The sequence below is a fragment of the Halichoerus grypus genome, chromosome 6, assembly GCF_964656455.1.
Source record: "Halichoerus grypus chromosome 6, mHalGry1.hap1.1, whole genome shotgun sequence".
NCBI classification, from domain to species: domain Eukaryota; kingdom Metazoa; phylum Chordata; class Mammalia; order Carnivora; family Phocidae; genus Halichoerus; species Halichoerus grypus.
The window spans coordinates 154,081,175-154,105,328 of record NC_135717.1 but is presented as its reverse complement, the minus strand read 5'-3'; the positions used below and the strand labels follow the sequence as shown (position 1 = coordinate 154,105,328).

Below are 24,154 nucleotides of genomic sequence, written 5' to 3'. Positions count from 1 at the left end.
AAATAAATAAAATCTTTAAAAAAAAAAAAAAAAGAGACTGGGATAGATATTTCTACTTTATAATTGGCATTTGTGAGCTATGTGTTTGTTTTGCCTTATTGATGACATCAAAATTTTTTTGACCCCATAGTCAATTGTGGAGAGAAAGGATTCATAAAATAAGAAATTTGAACTTAATATGTGAGGCAGAATAAAGTAGCGATGGGGAATAGTAAAAGGAAAGCATGGTATTTAGTACTAAATAAAATGTTTGCTTTATGAGTCTTTTTGCTACATATCAAAACATTGACATATAGATAATATATGTATATAAGTGTACCTATATGATAGGAAATATATAGCTGAACTACTGCTATGGAGACTGGCTTCGTAAAAACAAAGATTTAGTAAAAAACCATCTAATGACTATCTCTTCTATATTAGTCATTGTTCTAATTGCTATGGATAGAAGTAAAACACTTTCAAGGTGCTCACATACCTAATGGAAGAAACAGATGATTAAGATCTATTATGAGAAACACTCTACTAGAGGTGAACGCAGGAACCCAGCACGGGGGGATGAGACACTCATTTCAATTAAAGGGAAGCATCATCCTCCAGGGAAATTGTATATAAAATCATGACAGATCTGCTATGTCTTTTTCAGGAGTCTTTATCTTCTCTATCAGTGTGCATGTGGTATCTTAGTGTTTATACTATATATTTTCAGGTATTCTCTCTAATTTCCATGTTTAAAAAAATGATCTTAGGGTTTTAAACTTCGAAGGTAATATAAAAGAAATATTGGATGTTTCAGTATTGAAGAAATGTTACATCAATTGATGTTTTTTTTAGAATGACTTATATTAACATTTTCTGAGTGCTATCTAATAGGAACTCTGTGTTAAGTAGCCTAGGATTTATAAGGTTTGAAAAAAATAAACTTTATCAAACTCGAATGGTGAAATTTTTTTTCTTGGAAATAAATGTGAATGGTCCTAGATGCTTTCATCCACCAAATCTGGGAATAGAAAGATAACATGAATGAATGCAGAATATGGTTTTATAACATGTTTGTGTGTGTTTACTGGGTCTACCAAATAAAGTCCTAAAAGAGCTGCTGTAATTTAATACATAAAGGCAGATGTTTAAAATTATAAGTCAGGGAGTTGATATCACTTACCTAGCTATACTGGCCATATATTCAGGAAGATGATCCAAAAGTAGGTCCAGGACATTCAGCAGCACCAGATACCTGGATCTCAGGGGCAGAGACCCGGAGGACAGGCTACCTGTGGCAAATGGAGACAGCTTACAGGACAGCCTCACGGGCTTTCACCTCCTCCACGAGAAGCGGCTGCTGCCGTGGCTGGAGTCAGAGCTACTGTGTAAGTTGAAGGACAGCTCCTGGGTGTCCAGAGCAAACTGGTAGGGTGGCGCAGCCAGAAGCTTCAGGGCACAATTCATGGGTGGACCTCTAGAGAAGCAGAGGAGACAACAAAAAGAATCCTAAGTGCCACTTGTTTAAGATCTGGTACTAAAATAGCAAAAGCAAGACACTGAGGGGGAGGCCTCAGGCTCAGAGCTGGAAGAGGACTGCTTTGTCAGGAAGTGGGGAAGGGTATTCTGAGCTATTAAGGACCTGCCCCCCTGGGATTCCAATTAGCCTCAGTAAATGGACTGACTATGATACTTTTTTAAATTAAGAATTTGGGAAGAGTATATTAAAGTATGTTTAGGGAAATTTTTAACTTTTCCTATTAATTGGCATAGTCAAATCCATTTTTATTTTTTATTTTTTAAAGATTTTATTTATGTATTAGAGAGAGAGATGCAGCGAGAGAGGGAACACAAGCAGGGGGAGTGGGAAAGGGAGAAGCAGGCTTCCCGCTGAGCAGGGAGCCCGATGGGGGGCTCGATCCCAGGACCCTGGGACCATGACCTGAGCCGAAGGCAGACGCTTAATGACTGAGCCACCCAGGCGCCTACTAGATCATTCTTTTGCCTTTTTGTAGGAGTATATTAAATCAGGGACTTAATTGTTTACATGTCTGTCTGCCTGACTAGCTCTTAAATTGTGTGCTTATAAGTTTTTTGAGAGCAAGGCCATGTCTTTATCTCTAGCACAGTACAATACCTGTAACAGAGAAGATGTTTAATAATACATGTCTAAAGTATTTAAAGTTTACTCAGCATTTCCTTGTATCTTTAAATTTGATTCTCATTCTGTCTTTGATATCACAGCAAAGCGTAGAAGGTTTTCTTCCAATTCAGTTGTACTCACAGAAGCACAAAAACAACTTATGATTTGCCACCTACCTCAGGTTCTCAGACTACATCTCAAACGATTCAGGTTAGTAGTAGTAGTATTCCGACTACACACTTCCTTTGTTTTCTTGTTTGTTTTAAAGATTTTTTATTTTTAAGTAATCTCTATACTCAATGTGGGGCTTGAACTTACAACCCCAAGATCAAGAGTCTCATGCTCTACTGACTGAGCCAACCAGTCGCCCCTCCAAATACACACTTCTAAGTTAATCATTCCTTGTGCTTCCCGTGCTTCAAAACTTAACACACATGATGAATCAGATTTTATTTTATTTTATTCTTTTTTAAGATTTTATTTATTTGACAGCACAAGCAGGCAGAGAGGCAGGCAGAGGGAGAGGGAGAGGCAGGCTCTCCACTGAGCAGGGAGCCCGATGCAGGGCTCGATCCCAGGACTCTGGGATCATGACCGGAGCCGAAGGCAGACGCTTAATCAACTGAGTCACCCAGGCGCCCCTGAATCAGATTTTAATAGTATATACTTGGCTAGTAGATGACTTAACATCTATCTACTTCTGTGTTTTTTTAAAGACAAAAAAAATTCTGTCATCTCTAGCCTTGACCAATAGACACCATTTTCAGTAACTAAGCTTCTGATTAGCCTCCCTTGTAGAATGCATTGCTGATGACTAGTCCCTTCACATTTTGGTCTGTGATATTATTCTTGTAAGCTTCTGCTTATAGAGTTAAATAAAAGTTTTAAATTTATAACTTAAGAGTATTTAACCCAATTGCCTCATTCTTAGAAAATATCTAAGGTATAGCAGTTCAATTCAGGGCAGTTAACAAAAAAAAAACTCTAGTGTTCAGAAATATATTTAGTCAGGCGAATTAGTTTGCAAAACTATTGGTTAAGCAAAGCATATGGTTTCATACCTTGCAATAATCATGTTAACCTTAGAGCTTATTCTTAAGTTACTTTTATGTGCTATGATTTGAAAACTATGCAGACCGTGTTTTTCATACATAATGGGTTTTGGCTTGTTTACAGTTTTTTTTTGTGTGTGTGTTTTTAAGATTTTATTTATTTGAGCGAGAGAGAGAGAGAACACACATGAGCAGGGGCAGAGGGAGAGGATGAAGCAGCCTCCCCTGCTGATCAGGGAGCCCGATGCCGGCTTGATCCCAGAACCCTAGGATCATGACCTGAGCCCGAGGCAGAAGCTTAACTGACTGAGCCACCTGGGCGCCCCTTAAAGTTTTTTTTAAATAATTAAAATAATACATGTTTTTTTTTTAAATGCAAACTTCACAGAAGGTAAAGTAAAAGTCCAAAGTAAAAGTACCTCTTTCCTCTCAGCCCCACTTCCCAGAGATGTTCACTGTTAATTTTAGTCCGTTATTTCAGTTACTTACGGAAGCTGTTAAAGGTATAGTCAACAAATAACATGTGAGTGCTGTTAAATACAAAATGTTGTTCTATATTCTTTGGGGAATATAAAGTAGGATCCTTTCCTCAAGATTATAGTCAGGCATGCACAGAAATAGTGGTGAAATAGAAATACTAACGGGGCACCTGACTGGCTCAGTCGGTAGAGCATGCGACTCAATCTCAGGGTTGAGCGTTCAAGCCCCATGTTCGGCGTGGAGCCTAGTTAAAATTAAAAAAAAGAAAAAAGAAAGAAAGAAAAATACTAAGTATCACAAGTTATATACAAATTGATTTATCAGAGATTTGGAAGAGGGAGTTAGCTGATGTCTAAATGTTTCCAAAGTCTGTCTAATGGCATAGGGGTCTTTATATCATTTAAGTCTCAGTTCATATGTCCATTCTTTAGAGCAGACTTCCCTGACCATCTTAAAAGTAGCACCACCCAACTCTCCTTATCACATTACCCTATTTTTGCTTAAATGGCAAAACCTAATATCTGCAATTAGTAGTTTATTTACTTATTTCTCTACCTCTGGCAGTGGAACAGAAGCTCAGTAATGACGGGGACCTTGTCTATTTCATTCCTGTATCTCAAGGCCCAGAACCGAGCTCTGTGCACAGTAGTTGCCCAAAAATATTTATTAAGTGAATGAATGGGGCATATGCAAGAGGAGCACTTTAGCCTAAGGGAGCAACGTGAACGAAGGTATAGAGGAGGAATGGGGAAGGGTATACAACAAAAGATTTAGTGAAATCAGGTGAGACCTGTCGTGCATAAAATCAAGGGTAATAGAAACAAGAAGATTAGTTAGGAGGTTAATATTGTATTCCACGGCCAGGTAAGAAGGGCCAGGGAGCGTGGAGAAGTAAGAGCATAAATGAGATTCTGTAAAGACAGAACTGAAAGGACTTAAATTTTTGCTACTTAAATTTGTACTGAATTGACTACTATAAACTGTTGAAGAACTTCCTGTTCTTCCTAATTGCTGCTTTAATCTGGTATTTGAAGCTCTCCTTTTAGTTAAACCTATTTGACTCTATCCCTTTCCATCTATTGCCCAAAACATTTTTGACCCTTCAGGACATATTTATTTCTGATTCAGAGATTTTGTTCATGCTGCCTTTACCACATTTGTCTTTCTCCTTTTTCTTTATCTGTTCAAAAAGCACTATTGTATTTGCCAATGTATAAAATATATAGGATATATAAAAGATAAAAGGGAAAATGGGATAGGGGAGGGGCATACAGGAACCTCTGAAAAAGCATAAGAAATGGAACATTTCTAGTACCTTAGACATTCCCCTTGTGTGCCTCCTAGTCCAATGCTCTCCCTTCTCTTTGAAGCAAACCACTGTGAACTTAGGGTATAGTGTTATCTTGTTATCATTTTACTGTATTTACATCAGTAGAAAAAAACTGGGTACCCAATTTAATCAACAGGAATGAGTATTGTCCATTTAGATGGCTTATAAGTGTTTATTTAGCATTAAATAATGTAAGGTTTGAATTTTATGGTAAACTAAAAGTATCTTTTGAGTGATAGGAATTATAGGAACTTTTGTTAAGCAAGTCCTATTTTTTTAAATGCTTGGTCTTCCATGTTGACTAGTTACAGGTGCATTGAGTATAGGATCTCATACATTTCATGGGAGAAGAAGAATTAAATTATCCAAAAGATAATTTAATTTGCAAGTCTCACCTTTAGCTCCATACAATTTTATATTGTACTAATAGCATTTTCACATATTTTTGCTTATCTTCCTTTCTCCTTCTCTACTTACTATTATTTATCATAACCTCATGTTTTAGTACTTTAATGCTATCCTATTTTTTTTTTAAGATTTTTATTTTATTTATTTTTTTGACAGAGAGAGAGAGATCCCAAGTAGGCAGACAGGCAGGCAGAGGGAGAGGGAGAAGCAGGCTCCCTGCTGAGCACAGAGCCCAACATGGGGCTCAATCCCAGGACCCTGGGATCATGACTTGAGCCAAAGGCAGACGCTTAACCGACTGAGCCACCCAGGCGCCCCATTCTTCTACACTTTAAAGTAGGTTAATAAGAGGCTCTCACATACGATCACTGAACACACCATGTCACGAATCATATAAAATCACTGAACATGTCAGGTCACCAGGATGAGGTCATGGAGACCAGGAAAGCAGCAGGGAGGTGAGAGGTTGGGAGTCAAGAGGCTGACTCTGAAGTTAGAAAAGTCACTTCACTTTTCCATGCATGCCTGCTGCCGTCACAACCTCCATTCTGCGCAGGCCCCAGCCTGGCCCCGCTCCCCGCTCCCCGCTCCCCGAGGCTCTGCGCTGTCCCAGGCTGCTGCCTGCCCGCAGGGTCCGCTGCTCTGTGCATGCTGTGGCAGCGCCGGGAGCCGGGACCACTACGGTGCACACATACTGTCTCCGGGGTCTCGCCTCTGCTCGTGCACATGCTCCGTTGTCCCGTCGACTCTGACGAAACCCACATTCAAAGATGACATTGTGAAGAATTTCAAGACACGACATCAGAGCATTAAACCAAGCATGGAGTCCTAAATGACTGTGTAGGTTGCCTGCCAAGAAGTTGGCCGTGGAAGGAACTCTCGGGGCTCTGGAAATGCACATGACTTAGTGATTTCACTTGCTCTCTCCACATCATCTTCTCCTATCATGAAAGCTCTGTTCTGATCAAGGAACACATATTTAATGTTTAGGTAGATGAGGATAAACCTACAAGACTAAGAATAAACAGTTAAAAATGGGAAAAGTCAGGCGCGCCTGGATGGCTCAGTGGGCTAAGCCACCCACTCTTTTTTTTTTTAATTTTATTTTTTTATGTTATGTTAATCATCATACGTTACATCATTAGTTTTTGATGTAGTGTTCCATGATTCATTGTTTGTGCATAACACCCAGTGCTCCATGCAGTACGTGCCCTCCTCAATACCCATCACCAGGCTAACCCATCCCCCCACCCCACCCCCTCTAGAAACCTCAGTTTGTTTCTCAGAGTCCATCGTCTCTCATGGTTCGTCTCCCCCTCCGATTCCCCCCCCTTCATTTTTCCCTTCCTGCTATCTTCTCTCTCTCTCTTTTTTTTTAAACATATAATGTATTATTTGTTTCAGAGGTACAGGTCTGTGGTTCAACAGTCTCACACAATTCACAGCGCTCACCATAGCAGATACCCTCCCCAATGTCTATCACCCAGCCACCCCATCCCTCCCACCCTCCACCTCTCCAGCAACCCTCAGTTTGTTTCCTGAGATTAAGAATTCCTCACATCAGTGAGATCATATGATACATGTCTTTCTCTGATTGACTTATTTCGCTTAGCATAATACCCTCCAGTTCCATCCATGTCGTTGCAAATGGCAAGATTTCATTTTTTGATGGCTGCATACTATTCCATTGTGTATATATACCACATCTTCTTTATCCATTCATCTGTTGATGGACATCTTGGCTCTTTCCATAGTTTGGCTATTGTGGACATTGCTGCTATAAATATTGGGGGTGCATGTACCCCTTCAGATCACTACATTTGTATCTTTGGGGTAAATACCCAATAGTGCAATTGCTACGTCATATGGTAGCTCTATTTTCAACTTTTTGAGGAACCTCCATACTGTTTTCCAGAGTGGCTGCACCAGCTTGCATTCCCACCAACAGTGTAGGAGGGTTCCCCTTTCTCCACATCCCCGCCAACATCTGTCGTTTCCTGACTTGTTAATTTTAGCCATTCTGACTGGTGTGAAGTGGTATCTCACTGAGGTTTTGATTTTGATTTCCCTCATGCCGAGCGATGTTGAGCACTTTTTCATGTGTCTGTTGGCCATTTGGATGTCTTCTTTGAAGAAATGTCTGTTCATGTCTTCTGCCCATTTCTTGATTGGATTATTTGTTCTTTGGTTGTTGAGTTTGAGAAGTTCTTTATAGATTTTGGATACTAGCCCTTTATCGGAGATGTCATTTGCAAATATCTTCTCCCATTCTGTCGGTTGTCTTTTGGTTTTGTTGACTGTTTCCTTTGCTGCGCAAAAGCTTTTTATCTTGATGAAGTCCTAATAGTTCATTTTTGCCCTTGCTTCCCTTGCCTTTGGCGATGTTTCTAGGAAGAAGTTGCTGTGGCTGAGGTCGAAGAGGTTGCTGCCTGTGTTCTCCTCTAGGATTTTGATGGACTCCTGTCTCACATTTAGGTCTTTCAACCATTTTGAGTCTATTTTTGTGTGTGGTGTAAGGAAATGGTCCTAGTTTCATTCTTCTGCATGTGGCTGTCCAATTTTCCCAACACCATTTGTTGAAGAGACTGTCTTTTTTCCATTGGACATTCTTTCCTGCTTTATCGAAGATTAGTTGACCATAGAGTTGAGGGTCCATTTCTGGGCTCTCTATTCTGTTTCATTGATCTGTGTGTCTGTTTTTGTGCCAGTACCATACTGTCTTGATGATTATAGCTTTGTAATAGAGCTTGAAGTCTGGAATTGTGATGCTACCAGCTTTGCTTTTCTTTTTCAACATTCCTCTGGCTATTCGGGGTCTTTTCTGGTTCCATACAAATTTTAGGATTATTTGTTCTATTTCTTTGAAAAAAGTTGTTGGTATTTTGATAGGGATTGCATTAAATGTATCGATTGTTCTAGGTAGCATAGACATTTTAACAATATTTGTTCTTCCAATCCATGAGCATGGAACGTTTTTCCATTTCTTTGTGTCTTCCTCAATTTCTTTCATGAGTATTTTATAGTTTTCTGAGTACAGATCTTACATCTCCTTGGTTAGATTTATTCCTAGGTATCTTATGTTTTGGGGTGCAGTTGTAAATGGGATTGATTCCTTAATTTTTCTTTCTTCTTGTTGTTGGTATATATAAATGCAACTGATTTCTGTGCATTGATTTTACATCCTGCCACTTCACTGAATTCCTGTATGAGTTCTAGCAGTTTTGGCTTGTAGTCTTTTGGGTTTTCCACATAAAGTATCGTATCATCTGCAAAGAGTGAGAGTTTGACTTCTTCTTTGCCGATTTGGATGCCTTTTATTTCTTTTTGTTGTCTGATTGCTGAGACTAGGACTTCTAGTACTATGTTGAATAGCAGTGGTGATAGTGGACATCCCTGCCATGTTCCTGACCTTAGGGGGAAAGCTCTCAGTTTTTCCCCATTGAGTATGGTATTCGCTGTGGGTTTTTCATAGCTGGCTTTTATGATATTGAGGTATGTACCCTCTATCCCTACACTGTGAAGAGTTTTAATCAAGAAAGAATGCTGTACTTTGTCAAATGCTTTTTCTGCATCTATTGAGAGGATCATATGGTTCTTGTTCTTTCTTTTATTAATGTATTGTATCACATTGATTGATTTGCGGATGTTGAACCAAACTTGCAGCCCAGCAATAAATCCCACTTGGTTGTGGTGAATAATTCTTTTAATGTAGTGTTGGATCCAATTGGCTAGTATTTTGGTGAGAATTTTTGTATCCATGTTCATCAGGGATATTGGTCTGTATTTCTCCTTTTTGATGGGGTCTTTGTCTGATTTTGGGATCAAGGTAATGCTGGCCTCATAAAATGAGTCTGGAAGTTTTCCTTCTATTTCTATTTTTTGGAACAGTTTCAGAAGAATAGGTATTAATTCTTCTTTAAATGTTTGGTAGAATTCCCCTGGGAAGCCATCTGGCCCTGGGCTCTTGTTTGTTGGGAGATTTTTGATTACTGCTTCAATTTCCTTAGTGGGTATAGGTCTGTTCAAGTTTTCTGTGTCTTCCGGGTTCAGTTTTGGTAGTTTATACATCTCTAGGAATGCACCCATTTCTTCCAGATTATCTAATTTGCTGGCATATAGTTGCTCATAATATGTTCTTATAATTGTTTGTATTTCTTTGGTGTTGGTTGTGATCTCTCGACTTTCATTCATGATTTTATTTATTTGGGTCATTTCTCTTTTATTTTTGATAAGTCTGGCCAGGGGTTTATCAATCTTATTAATTCTTTCAAGGAACCAGTTCCTAGTTTTGTTGATTTGTTTTACTGTTCTTTTGGTTTCTATTTCATTGATTTCTGCTCTGATCTTTATTATTTATCTTCTTCTGCTGGGTTTAGGCTATATTTGCTGTTCTTTCTCCAGCTCCTTTAGGTATAGGGTTAGATTGTGTATTTGTGACCTTTATTGTTTCTTGAGAAAGGCTTGTATTGCTATATACTTTCCTCTTAGGACCGCCTTTGCTGCATCCCAAAGATTTTGAACAGTTGTGTTTTCATTTTCATTTGTTTCCATGAATTTTTTTAATTCTTTAATTTCCTGGTTGACCCATTCATTCTTTAGTAGGATGCTCTTTAGCCTCCATGTATTGTATTTGAGTTCTTTCCGACTTTCCTCTTGTGATTGAGTTCTAGTTTCAAAGCATTGTGGTCTGAAAATATGCAGGGAATGATCCCAATCTTTTGGTACCGGTTGAGACCTGATTTGTGACCTAGGATGTGATCTATTCTGGAGAATGTTCCATGTGCACTAGAGAAGAATGTGTATTCTGTTGCTTTGGGATTGAATGTTCTGAGTATATCTGTGAAGTCCATTTGGTCCATTGTGTCATTTAAAGTCAATGCTATCCTCTTTTCATCTGTGTCTGTCTTTTGTCTCTGTACCACCGTAAACCAAGCTGCATTACAGTCTCTTGAACAAGACATTATTTTCCCCTGTAGCACCAGCTCATACTATGTGTATGATAAAAACATTGCTTGCCAAGCTTTGGTCCAGTACCAGGAAGCATGACCGACAGACTGAGAAAATGACAGTACAGAGGCATTGAGTTCTGTCCCTAATGAGTGTTGTGGTGACTTACAGGGAAGGGTTACAGTTCCTGTTTTTTTCTTAGTCAGAAGAACTCTAAAGTGTTCTGAAGAATTAGAGATGCCTTGTTTTGTCCTGCTTTCCCATACATCTGGCCAAGAAAGGTCTAGGTTATGTCTCCCAAGAACAAATTCTAGATTCTGGGGTGTGATTTTAGATTCCTCCTGGTGTGACAAGGCAATAGAGAATTAAAACCCTTTGGTACCTTGAATTAATCTATGAGAAGGGGGAAACTGCTATAGGGCCATAATTTCCTTTGCTGAAAGTTAATTTACTTCCTATATAATCTTCTAACTACAGAAGACAAATATTTTAAAACCTGACCAGACCTGTTTAATAAACCTAAATTTTTCCATTTATAGCCAACTTCAGCATTGAAAGGATTTTATATTTATATTATTTTACATATGATACTTTGTATTCTATACTGAGGACTTTTATTATGACTGTCTGAACCTAGTACATGGTATATTCCCTTGACTTTTTTTGATCATTTTACCCTGGTTTGTTCACAGGTGGTCAGGACGTAATAACCGAGAGAAAATTGGTGTTCATGTTGGCTTTGAAGAAATCTTAAACATGGAGCCTTATTGCTGCAGGGAATCCCTGAAATCCCTCAGACCAGAATGTTTTATCTATGATTTATCTGCTGTAGTAATGCACCATGGGAAAGGATTTGGCTCAGGACACTACACTGCCTACTGCTATAATTCTGAAGGAGGTATAGATGGGGAAAAGTATTTTATCTTGGGTCAGACTTGGAACCTGGTATTATTTAGGCTTTACAATTTCTAAATTGGCCACTAAATCATCTTAAGGGAAGCCACTTGACCTTTTTTTTTTTTTTTTTAACGAATACTACAGTTCATAAAAAAACAAAGGTTTGTGCAGAAAATGGGATATTTTCTGCAGGATTGTAGTAGTTTTGACTTTCAAAGGCTGTAGGTATGGGATAGTAAGGATGGTCACATTGATTAAAAGTCAGATTGCTACCTTACAAGCACATTTCTAAGGGCAGGTCCTCTGTTTAGTGCTTTCATCTAGTTAATTTTGTTAGAGAACAGAGCATTTAATGAACTGGGGATCACAGATATTTAGAACAAACTCTGAGTTCAGGTTTTAATAAAACTCACTTTCACTTATTGCCTCCATGGACCCTCAAGGACAATCTTTATAGGTAGCAAAATTGATTTAGGTTTCACTTTTTATTTCCCCTTCCTTTAACTACTACTGAACGAAGACTGAGCCTCCCCATGCATACCATTCCACCTCACCCAGAAAAGAGGTATGGAAAGAAAGCCCACATAATCCATGAAGGCCATTAATTTAACAATAAACTACCAAGAGTGAGTTGTACACTGTTTGCTCTACATATGATTAGCAGCAAAAGCATTAACTGGTCAGATTATACCTAGAATTAAAGATAGTGTCAAGTGAACTACTCAGATTTTTTAACTTCAGATTACTTCTAGAATAAAGGTAGATGATTCCAGAATAACATACTGCCCAAGCTGTATTTCTCATCGATAGAAATGAATTGGTTAGATAGTTATTTTCCCTTCAAAGAAATGTAACTCTCACTGAAACTAATGCCTTTAAATCCATATTAATTTATATTAGAAACTTCTAAAGTTCTTTTATAAACCTTCAGGTAAAGTATTTCTGTGCTTCACTCTAGGGTTCTGGGTACACTGCAATGACTCCAAGCTAAGCATGTGCACTATGGACGAAGTATGCAAGGCCCAAGCTTATATCTTGTTTTACACCCAGCGAGTTACTGAGAATGGACATTCTAAACTCTTGCCTCCAGAACTCCTGTCTGGTAGCCAACATCCCAATGAAGAAGCTGATACCTCTTCTAATGAAATCCTTAGCTGATCCAAAGACAGTGGGGCTTTCTTCTTGTGATTTTATATATACTTTTTAAAAGGGCTTACAATTTGGAGCTTCATTGTTTTAATTTTTTACTTAGGAATCAGTGCACTGTTTATACATTTTGTATCTACAACAGAACTTTCACAGAGACAAGATTAGCATGAATATGTATATCAATGACAGCAGGTAACTAAACTTTTTTCAAGTACTTGGGAGTTTTAAACTTTTAGTGTTTCAGACTGGCATTACCTCTTTTTTATTTTGATGTCTTAATTGGCTCAGATCATGAATTTGTGCAATCTTTTACTGAAGTTCAGGTGGCATCATTTTATACATTTATTTATCTTTTGTAGGCATTTTCTATACAAGTTCTTTTTAGATGGAAAATTAGATACTTTCTTCACTAATAGTCATACCAAAAAAAAAAAAAAAAATTTCAGGCCATTTGTATACTGAAGTTACCTTTGCCCCTTGAAGGGAGTTAAACTACTACACTCGTTGTGAAATATCAAGGTATCACCTAAATACTCATCAATCACACTAATTGATATTCCTGAGGCTTTGTGTATTACAGGGCTCAGAATAGACATTATTTTGGTTAATGGAACTTCCATTTTTCCAAAAATTTATTAAGTTTTAATAATTGTTCTTTATTTGGCATAGTCCAACTTTATACAAATGAAAATTACAGCTTTATAGTATATTTAAATTACTTCAGTAGTGTGGACATGAAAACAATGATGGCTGGGACTTATGATGATGATTTGTTTGGCAGAAACAGGTTTGTCCAGATTCTAATAAGCAGTCTTATCAAAAATCTGAATTCAGCAGTATATTATGATATACAAGTACAGTTTAACTTGAATAAGTTCATTTTATATGTTTAACATTAGATCTCTTAAAAGCTTTGTACCATATCTTGAGATTTTTAAAGGAAAAAAATGTCTTCTTGAAGAGAAAAAAATTGCATAGGACAGAGAAGATAATTGTTCAAAATTGGCAACTGGGCAACATGTTCAGCATCTCATATTTCTAAATAACTAAAGGGTTGGATTACTTTTGCTCCAATTATGTGAAGACTAGGAACCTCAGATATTCAAACACTGGGCCCTTACTTTTTTAATTAAAAATTATCTAAACTTACCTTTTATTAAAAAATATAGTATGAAATACTCTTTGCTCTTCCTTAATAATCTTACTAGATCTCTTCAAAATCCTACTGCTGCTAATTACTCACTAACCTCTATAGATCAGCTATTTAACATCTTAGCTCAGTGTTAACCACTGGAAGATCATTTTTTCCTTTTTTAAGTGGGTTTTCTTGCAGGTTGAAATCTTAATGAAAGATAATATCCTGTAGAATGCTGTTCTCTGCTAGTGATCATCTATTAAGTATAAGCTTGAAAAGGACCCCTATTAGCAAATTTTACTTAAATTTCAGAGAGCAAGTCATTGGGGCAGCTGATCATGAAGTGCAATGAGAATTTATCTCTGAACAGACAAATCATTTATGCCAAAAATACAGCTTGAGTATTAAATGGCTAAAGTTTAAAATCGTTCATTTAAATACCTATGCAAGTTGTTACCTCAACTGTTAACGTAATTATACCTCATTAAAGATTTATGTGGTCAAGATACTAGAGTCTAGCCTCTTTTAATTTCAAGGATTACTTTATACTTGGGTTAACTGCTATACACTTTTGCACCTAATTTTAGGGAGATATTTTAAAAACCACTCTGGGGGCGCCTGGGTGGCTCAGTTAAGCGTCTGCCTTCAGCTCAGGTCATGATCCCAGGGTCCTGGGATCTAGCCCCGCATCAGGCTCCCTGCTCAGCGGAAGCCTGCTTCTCCCTCTCCCGCTCCCCCTGCTTGTGTTCCCTCTCTCGCTGTATCTCTATCAAATAAATAAAATCTAAAAAAACAAAAAACAAAAAACCACTCTGGAAGCTTTGCTGTTTGTAATGGTATAATTGCTTGTTTCAGTACTTAACTTCAATATAAAAATATATGAAAGAAAGTGACTTAGCCTTTTACTTTAATCCCTCAAAACCAAACGTATGGGGAAGGCTGTGTGTATGAGGTCAAGGGGGTATATGGGAACTCTATGCTCAATTTTGCTGCAAACCTAAAACTGATATAAAAAAATTAAGTCTATTAAATTTACAACAAAACTAAAACCTAGCCAATGAACAGAAACTTAGATTTCTTATTGTATATCTCAGTGTAGACGTCTATATTCAACTAAGTTGATCTAACAAAAAACAACATGTTTTGGTTGTAAAATAATTTACTAAAGGCACTATTTGTTAAACATCAAACTAATAATTTGTTACCAATAAGGTACATCATTGTAAACATAACAAAATGATTTCAAGAGATACATGGCTAGTAGGTAAACAATACAATTTTTTTAAGTGACAGCTTTCCTATTTACAAGATCATATTCCTTCCAGCTATTCCAGGGGCTTGCAGTGATGCTACCGCTCGCAACAGTTACCTGAGCGGGGGAGCTTGGAACGCATAACTGGTTTGAAATCACTACTGCTAAAGCGGTCTTACAAAGCTCCAAAATTCTTCACTCATAAGGTCAATTGTAAAACTCTTGAGCTTAGAATCAAGATACTTTCTATCTCCCACCAAAACACATCAAAAACGTATGGACTCAGAACCCCAAAAGAACTAGCTGGAGGGCCCAAGACCTATAACATGTCCAAGCATGAACTGGTGAGCTCTGCCACTAAGCACATCACAGAAAATGGAGAAAATAATCCAAAAGTAGCTCTTGAACATTAGCACCGTAATAAACATGGCTCACAGCTAAAAACTAGATTGTTTATCCCACAAGATAACATTCATTTATAGCTCTAATGCTGAAAAGAGCAGCTTTTTAATGTATAGTAAGTGATCTAAGTACAGAAGTCCGGTTTTTCTTCCTATGAGAAAAATGTTAAAATACAAACTAAACAGCATCCCAGAGGCAGTGAATCCTATTGTGCTAAAGCATATACAAATTAAGGCTTTACCTTGGTACATAAACAATTTTAAAATTATGTTGGAACATTCCCAACAAATCAGTTACAAAGAATTCAAGCAATCTGTTCAAGAATCTGTAGTGGGACTCAGTTAAACAAGTATTCGGCATCTTACATTCAACTTATGCACTTAGCTGCCATAATGAGTGTTACTGTAACCTCACTCCCTGAAATGCCACCATAGTTTTGAATTCAAGCCAGTCAAGGGGCAGGGTGTTAAAATAATTTGGCTCACTAATGAAAAAGCCTAATAAGTCAATCAAACTTTTCTAACTAGAGCACGATCTAAAAGTACAGAAGTTTCCCTGTTGTAGTATTTCTAGTTTTAAATGCCCTTTTGGTTTATTGAGTAAGCTGAATACATTTCCTGATAAGTACTACCACTGGACAAAGGATCTAAATGTTGAGATTTTACTAAATCAAGGTTTCAAGCTGGTACATATTCCTACTAGGTCATGTTTCAATTAATAGATCTTTCCAATGTCAGGGGGAAAAAATGAAAGACAGATTAATATGGTTCTAAAAAGAAAATAAAGGCAAACTATTCCTAAAGCTCTATATTAATTTATGAAGATTCTCCCAGTTAATGCATGTATAGATCTTGTTTTAGCCGCTATGTCAGAAGAAAAGTTTCAGTGTAGAGGTCTACAATCAAGATACAAGGCTCTACATTTCCCTACATGTTTAGCTATTTATGTTTAGCTAATTCCTGTGCAGAATTATAACCACAGACATTGAAATATAGCTCTCAGATCTGAAAATGTCTTTATTTTTTAGAAAATGGATTCCAGGAAGGTTAAAAAGCAATACCAGAGGGTATAGGTGCAGAATTGGATGTAGTCATTCAAAGCATTCAATTAAGAATATGGCAATATAAATATCTGAAAAGCATCTCTTAGGTGTTCAAAACAAAAAATGTATAAGTCATTCCTAACTAATTTGAGCTTTATAGCATTTCCTAGATGGGAAAAACAGTTAACATTTGAAAGTCCTGAAAGCTTTTTCCTTGGCTAATTACATTAGATGGTTTGCCTTTGATCAAACTCCTTCCTTTTTAAACATGGATAAAAGCATTACATAGGTCCACTGTTAAACAGACAACATGTTGCAAATTACTTCTGGTATAATGTATTCCAACAAAGCTTAGAAAATAAAAGATGTTGAGGCGGCTTTGGACTAAGTTTAATAGTCATCTCCTCTGCTGACAACTTCTTTACACGTTGGACGCAACAGTATGGTATGTTCAAACTGCGCCGTATATGATCCTTTAATGTCACATAATGGTGGATACGGATCTACAATGCCCAAGTCACACAGATTCTTCAAAGCCATCAAGTATTTACTTTCTCCCAAGCGATCCAGCCATCGGCGGCAGAAGGCAAGGGTGCCAAAGTTTTCATTGATGACATTCAACAAGTGTTTTGTTCTTGGAAGCCTAAGAGGAGAAAATCCAAAATTAACAGGTAGCTAAAAAGTTACCCACTCATTTTCCCCGTTAAGGAAAACTTACACCGTAGATGTGGCTTCACTCAGTAATTCAAAAACCTTTTTGTTGCCTCTTTCAACATTCAAAAGTCAGAATGTATAACAGCCCATACCTAATTATACATGGCAGCTGAATGGGAGACCAGCTGAAGGCTATCTTATCATATTTATGTGTTTACACACACGTGTGTGTTAAATTCCCAGTAGAGACTCATCAAGAGTACTATGGTGGGAATTTCCTTTTTTGTGCATCAAGCTGAAAGACCTGCACACAAAGGAGGTATAAACCCATCTTTCAACCATCTTTTCCAAAAAGTTTAAGGGGGAAAAAAGGGTAAAAATAGGAAGTTTACCAATAGGAAAATATTAAGAACCACCAGCTAGAAATGCCAGCAAAATAATCACCTCTCAAATTGTTACTGGAAACTGGATCTTAAGAGAATACTTGCCTGTATCATTTTTATCTCAGTTAAGATTTTTAACAGGGCAATTTCTTTGCTGTATTATAAAAATCCACAAAACTTACCGGTAGGCTACAGAACTGTACATTTATGAATGTACCACTGTGGATGTTTGTCAAATTTTTTAAAATGCTGCTAACTGGGAAAAGAAACTTCTATAAAAACAATGGTCTCTCACCTGATTGGCACATGTCCAACATCAAAATTTTTCATATAGTGTGAACATTCCATATCATCATGAACAACGCCTTTTCCTGTGCTTCCAAAGGTTTCAATGGCATATACTTCTCCTTCCTAAAGAATATGTAAGGGCGAGGGGGAGAGAAGAAAAATCCAGAACTAATTAAAATTGCCATTTGTTAACTTCAGCCTGAGGTATTATTTACTTCATGTAAGAAACAACATGAAATAACCCCTGGCAGTCATTATTCACCCTTCCCTGCTTTATCTCCTTAGCACTTTTTGGTCTTTCTGTGTCCTATTAGAATCTAGCCTTTATGGGGTGCCTAGGTGGCTCAGTCGGTTAAGTGTCCGACTCTTGATCTCAGCTCAGGTCTTGATTGAGTTCAAGCCCCGCATTGGGCTCCACACTGGGCATGGAGCCTACTTAAGAAAAAAAAAATGTAGCCTTTACATGGGCAGGGAATTTTATTTTGTTCACTAATGCATCCTCAGGGACTACTGAAGAGACTGGCACCTAAGAGATGCTTAGTAAGTGGTGAAAAAACAATCCTTTGGCATACCCAACTTCCACAGCTAACTGAGCCATGGTCTAACCAGACATCATCTGCACATTCACACAGACCAATTCCTATCGGAGTATAGATGGCAAGTTAATTTTGCTCAACATACTACATACTCAACTATCACCAACTTTAGTTTGGAAAAAAAATAAAAATGCTTCATAAAAAAACACTGTTAATGGCACACATACCTCCATTCTTGTTGCCTCTCCTCCTTTCACAATGGGCACTGTTTTCCCAGCATGTATTCTATATGGCCCGATTGAATGTCCATTTAGGTTACGGATTGGTTTCACTGGCATAATAGGAAAAAATAGTTTATTCAAGGTCTTCAGGAGCACAAACATCTCTTGGCTTTCTGGCACAGAGTTTAAGCATTGACTTAAAAATAAGACATGGCTCTACTAAATAACCTCACACTGACATAGTTACATAAAAACTGGAAAACCAGTGGAATATGAAAAGATGTTTACTACAGTGTTACTGATTAAAAACTAGAAGGGAGGAAGGTGAGATGATGGGGAAAGAACAAACTATGTTATGAGGATACAATGGGGATGCATCTAAGGAGGTATTGTTAATAAAAGTTATAAAATGCCATGTACATTGTGATTACAAACAAAAAATACAGTTATGGTCCAAAAGGTAATGTGAAAATGAGGATTCTGTGTCCAAATGACAGGATTATAAAACTAAATTTTATAATTATAGCACAGCTCAAGTGGTAATAAGGAAAATCTAAACAATTCCAAGGTCCTGAGACCAATGACAGAACGAACTGTGGTATATTCACACAATGGAACACTACACAACAATAAAAACAAAAAGTGGGGAATACAGTGAACAACTGAAATAAAACCTAAAGAAAAAAGAACAGAAGAAGGCACAATTATATACATACTGTTTTATTATACATATCAAAATTAAGCACAATTATACTATTATTTAGGGATGCATAATTAGGTAATAAAGACATTAAGAAAAGCAAATGAAAATACTTTAGCACTCCAGACAGTGGTTTGCTAGAGGAAGGCTGCTGTAATTCAAAAGGGTATACAGAACTGAAGGGCTTTTGGAGTGCTGGCAATATTCTATTCCGCTTAACTGAATTTTTATGTTGTGTCTCTTCACACACAACATAATTCCACAATAAAAAAAGATTTTTAAAAAAACCTAGCTTTACAGGGCTAGAATTCTCAGTACAAGCTACCTTTCTTTCAGGGCAGAATTAGGTAGCAAGGTTTTTTTCAACTCTACAACAATGAAACAATGACATTTAGGGGGTGTCACAGGAAAGTGAAACTCCCAATTAGCTCTTCAAAGAAATTCTCCTTCTTATACAAATGATAAGCTAAATGTACTTTAAAATTCAGCAAGCATCATTATTTCTCCAAGACCTGGCAAACTTACCCCACAGGCCAATCAAAAACACATTTACATAAAAAGATTGCTTAGCTATACTAACCTAACATACAACAAGTTACACAGAAGAAGCCGGGCACAGGAGTATCCATCTGTATATTATACAGGTTGTGACAGCAGCAGGCTAATTTTGGGACCAATAACTATAAAGGTAACTTTCCATTCTGCAGCTTCCTGATCAAGGTAAATAAAATCACTCCCTTGATGGCTCAGTTCTGTTACGTGGTTTTGGAAAGTGCTGCTGGGAGTACAGCTTTTCGTCCATTTTTTCATCTTCCCAACATCATGATTTGTCTATACACTTTCTGCTCAAAGTAGTAAAAATTAATTAATTATGCCACCCTCCACTAAGAACCTTGATCAACAAAATAACTGGTATCAAAAAAGGGGTGCTGAAACAACAGGACCTAAAACGTTGCACTGGCTTAATGGAAAGAGTAAGAAGGCAGATACTGATTCCAGTATTTCAGGTTGGCATTGTTATGTGGTGACTAAACGTTAAGTCAAACTGTCACTTAATATACCTTGAAAGGCAGAGCGGAAGCCAACCAAAGCTGCAGAATTAGGAAAAGATAGGGAAAGCTGATTTGAGAGGGACTTGAATAAGCTTTGTTTGTTGTGGCACCAATCCCAAATCTGGGGGCAGGAAATGACAACTTTGTTGAATACTAATAAATTCCAGGCACTGTCATAAAATTTACTTCTCTTAAAAAACAAAAAAAACAAAGAAACATGGTATCATTAATTCTACTATAGTCAAAGAAACTTGGGTTCTGTTTACAGGGTTTATCTAAGTTCAAAGATAGACCCATCTGACCCTATAGTATGTTTTCTTCATTATCCCATAACACCTCCCATCCAAGTGTGAGCAGCCTTAAGAGTATTTTGATTTGTGCTGGTGTTCACAGGATCTGAGAGAGAGCAACAAGGACAGACACCATCAGGTCACAGAGGAAGAACCCCTTTTGTAGTTGGTAGAAACATAATACTCTATCACTATCAGCAAAGTTATGCAAAGAATGCTAAATGATGTGAATTTACTGAGGGCAAGGAAGCAAGAGTGTTTCTGCAAAGAGGAATATAAAGAAGAGACAGGATTTGATTAAAGGTAATATAAGAAATATTCCGTGAGAAAGTTATTAGAATAGCAGTTACAGAAAACAGTGAGCAGATTAGGAAGGGGGATAGTGGTCAGACCCTGAGAGCTGGGGAAGGCTGGAATGATAGGAAAGCAGCAGAAAGCATAGGTGACTCTGGGACTATGTACCTAAGGCAGTAGCTAGGAAAGACTAAGAGGCAAAGGGAATAAAGATTAAAGGAAAGACGCACAAGAAATTAACTGGACTCTAAATTCTGAATTCAATTCAAAAAAAGCAGGGGGCGGGGGGGGGGGGGTTGGTCATCAATGGAAAGAGCCTCTGGTTTGTCTCTGAGCCTCAGTCTGAATCGTCACAGAAAACCAAGTCTGCATTTTGGTCAATCTGGGATAAATCCCTGGGTGTCCCATCAGCTACCACAGTAGCTTCGTAATAGTTCCCACCTAGTGACCACAGTTTTCCTAATATGAGGAGGTCATTCATTGTCCCCTCCCCCACCCCCATTTTCCCTCTTTATGTTCCCAGGAGATAAAGATAAAGCAGCTGACCCAAAGAAAGCACTCAACACTATTTTGCAAAATTAATTCTGCAAGAGGTCACATGCATTTCAAAATAAGATACATTTTTTTTTTTAAAAACATACCTTGATATGTCTTCCCATCTATTTCAACCTCATAGGATTCCATAACTTCTTGTATGGCCTCACCAACATCACACAGACGGACATCAATTCCAGCACACTAAAAACAAAATGATGTATACTTTGTTACTCAGAATGCAGAATTTTATAGCAATTTATTAGTATTTTAAAATAAAGGACAATTAAGTAAACTGCTTTGCACATTATAACTTCCTCTATAAAAGTCTTTGGTACATCGTACTAGAATTACCCACTTAAAACCCTAAGGGCAGTAGACTGGTCTTACATAATCCAAAGACCTTAAACAGGCTATAAAATGTTCAAAATATGTTGAATGAAATTGTGCTTCTAGTTCACATACCTTTATTCCAGTGTTAGTGGCATCTTTTACAGCTTTTAATAATGTATCATATTTGGGATTAAAAGTAACAGTAAAAGCACAGTCAATAATCCTACCTGAAAGAGAAAATTCTTAAGTTGACTTATCAGCTAGTCAATTTGTCTACTTCACAGCATCTACTCTATTAACCTTGCTAGTTAAAAGGAAAATAAAATGATGGGTCAAATGAAGGCAACAGTCCAAGTACCCAGATAGCATTCACAATCAAAAGTGGAAAAAAATATAAGTTACATAAAGGTTTCAGAATAAAAAGACTATTTCCAGTGTTAGTATATATTACTTCAAGATAGTACCAATTCAGTACTAACTCAGATGGATAAGCAAAATTATAAACAGAAACAAATCAAAGAGAAAAACCCGGGGTACTAAAGAATCACAATGTGGGCAGAGAAAATGTATAGGTCCACAGACACTAATTGTCAGTCCAGCTTCTCCAATTTAGCAAATCCTCAGGTAAGTACTTAATCTGAGCTTTATTTTCTCACCTGAAGTGAGATAAAAAAGGTACTAACCTAAGAAAGTTTGGGAGAGAATTTAAAAAAGCCAGCAAGTATATAAAGGTTGATAAACTTAAAGGATCTAAGTAAATGTTTGTTGTTGTTATACGGATAAATGTCTGAAAGAACAACATGAAGAAATGTATGATTAAATTCTTCACACTTTGATGAAAAGAATAATAAACCTCAACTACCACAGTTTGCATTATACTCCATTTAGCAGGATCCTTAAAAGTAAATCTCAAAATCTGCCTCAACACAGCCCTACTGAAGTGAGGCATAAAGAAGAAAACTGGGGAATTCAAGTACCTGCAGCCCCATCCAACAGAGAGAAGACTTTTTTTTTTGTTGGGGGGGGGGCTTATTTCCAAGAACTCACCACTTATATGTGTTCCAAAGTCTATCTTACAGATGTCATCATACTGTAATACTGTTGTGTCACCAGCATTTGGAGTATAATGGGCAGCACAGTTATTCAGAGAACATCCGGTAGGAAATGCCAGGCCTGCATTTAATCCATTCTCTTTAATTAGCTTTCGTGAACAGTCTTCCAACTTTTCACTATTAAAAAAAATACATTTTTATCCTTATATACCTTACTGGTCATCAGGTCCAGAGAGTTTACTAAAAACTCTTAAATTACTTTCTGGGAGTGATCTGAGCACTTCCTGGATGTGAGTAAGTAAACAGTTCTCTGATGCTATGAAAATAGTAGCTCCTCTCTAAAAGATGAAAGAATTTAATTCTGCTAGAAATCTGAAGAAACAGAACCACATGATCCACTTTTAGCTTAGTTTCCTAGGAAATGAGATTCTTGACTTCAATTTAAATGTTGATTATGTTTTATTTGCTCAATGTTGCACATTTTAAAAATTGTCTGAATTAGAGAACTGTTGCCTTTTACAGCTAATTACTTCTCAAAGGGAAAACTAGAGAAATAATTACTTTTATTGGTTTCTTCATTGCATTGTAACTATGTTTTGTGACCAATAATTCTAATTTAATATGAATTGTTAGATAGCAAAATAACAGATTTTCAAACAGAATATAAGAATCACAGTATTGTGTGCATTTGCACATATAAGTGTACATGAGTACAAAATAGGGTGGTTGAGGTACAAATGTCCTCTTACAATTTCCTCAGTACATCTACAGTACAAGAACCCAGAGATATTTCTAGAAGCTTCACTTCAGGTCTTAGCAAAGTAGTAGTGAAAGCCAAACAATACAATTGGAGTTAGCACTAAAAAAAAAAAAAACAAAAAAAACCCAACTTTTTTATCATGCTCTTACAAAAAACATATTCCTTTTACCAGATTTCTATCATTGTCATCCCAGGCTTGATCCAGCTCATAACATATTTTCTAACTTGTCGATGTGCTTCTGCAGCTTCTCGAAAATCATTCCAAATCTCTTCACTAGCTTGATCTAACGCTTTCTTTTCTTCACTCGTAGTTCTCCAAGCAGCTGTTCGCCTTTATAGTATGTACAGCATAGTATTAGTCATTTAAGAAACAGCTGATAAGCATAAAAGCTGAGAGATACAAATATACTAATATGACATTTTAAATAAAAATGTTACACGTTCAGTTTCTTTTATTAAATGTCAGCAAAATTTCTGAAGTACAAGTAGTCACACAATCAAGCCAAATCAAGTTAAACCTTCTTTAAGACTCAAAAAATAATCAAGTGAGATTTCATTCATAGTCAGAGAGACTAAAACTCTGCCACACACACACACAAAAACACAAAAAGAAAAAATAAGAAGACATAAGAGAGTCCTAGAAACCAAGGAGTGGGAGAAAAAAGTCATCCTTCCACTCAAGGTTACAGTCTAAGAGACTTCAAAAGACCATACCAAAAATTGGCATTTAACTTCATACACAGGGTAAGTACTAATGCAAAAACTTGACCTGGAAATCTACATACACCTCCCTCAAAACATAAATTTGTTTTTGTAGGATTTTTCTAACTGTATGTATGTG

At 37.1% G+C, this 24,154-nt stretch overlaps 2 protein-coding genes across 4 annotated transcripts in view; one reads left to right on the top strand and one right to left on the bottom strand.

Annotated features, from left to right (window-relative positions):
- The window catches only part of USP44 (ubiquitin specific peptidase 44), a 33,295-nt gene extending 20,054 nt beyond the window's left edge, over nt 1-13,241 (top strand). The window contains exons 4-6 of one of the 2 annotated variants that reach the window (XM_036085872.2): nt 2,224-2,332; nt 11,032-11,237; nt 12,195-13,241. In XM_036085872.2, coding sequence (XP_035941765.1) covers nt 2,224-2,332; nt 11,032-11,237; nt 12,195-12,394 — 515 coding nt within the window. In that variant the 3' untranslated portion in view covers nt 12,395-13,241. The remainder of the gene's footprint in view (nt 1-2,223; nt 2,333-11,031; nt 11,238-12,194) is intronic. The other variant, XM_036085873.2, reaches the window with a different exon arrangement.
- Nucleotides 13,242-16,172: 2,931 nt separating this feature from the next.
- Nucleotides 16,173-24,154, bottom strand: part of METAP2 (methionyl aminopeptidase 2) — a 30,462-nt gene continuing 22,480 nt past the window's right edge. For both annotated transcript variants that reach the window (XM_036085874.2, XM_036085875.2), the window contains exons 5-11: nt 23,483-23,644; nt 22,549-22,730; nt 21,634-21,728; nt 21,276-21,372; nt 18,305-18,408; nt 17,549-17,664; nt 16,173-16,859 (exon numbers count right to left, since the gene is read on the bottom strand). In XM_036085874.2, coding sequence (XP_035941767.1) covers nt 16,607-16,859; nt 17,549-17,664; nt 18,305-18,408; nt 21,276-21,372; nt 21,634-21,728; nt 22,549-22,730; nt 23,483-23,644 — 1,009 coding nt within the window. In that variant the 3' untranslated portion in view covers nt 16,173-16,606. The remainder of the gene's footprint in view (nt 16,860-17,548; nt 17,665-18,304; nt 18,409-21,275; nt 21,373-21,633; nt 21,729-22,548; nt 22,731-23,482; nt 23,645-24,154) is intronic.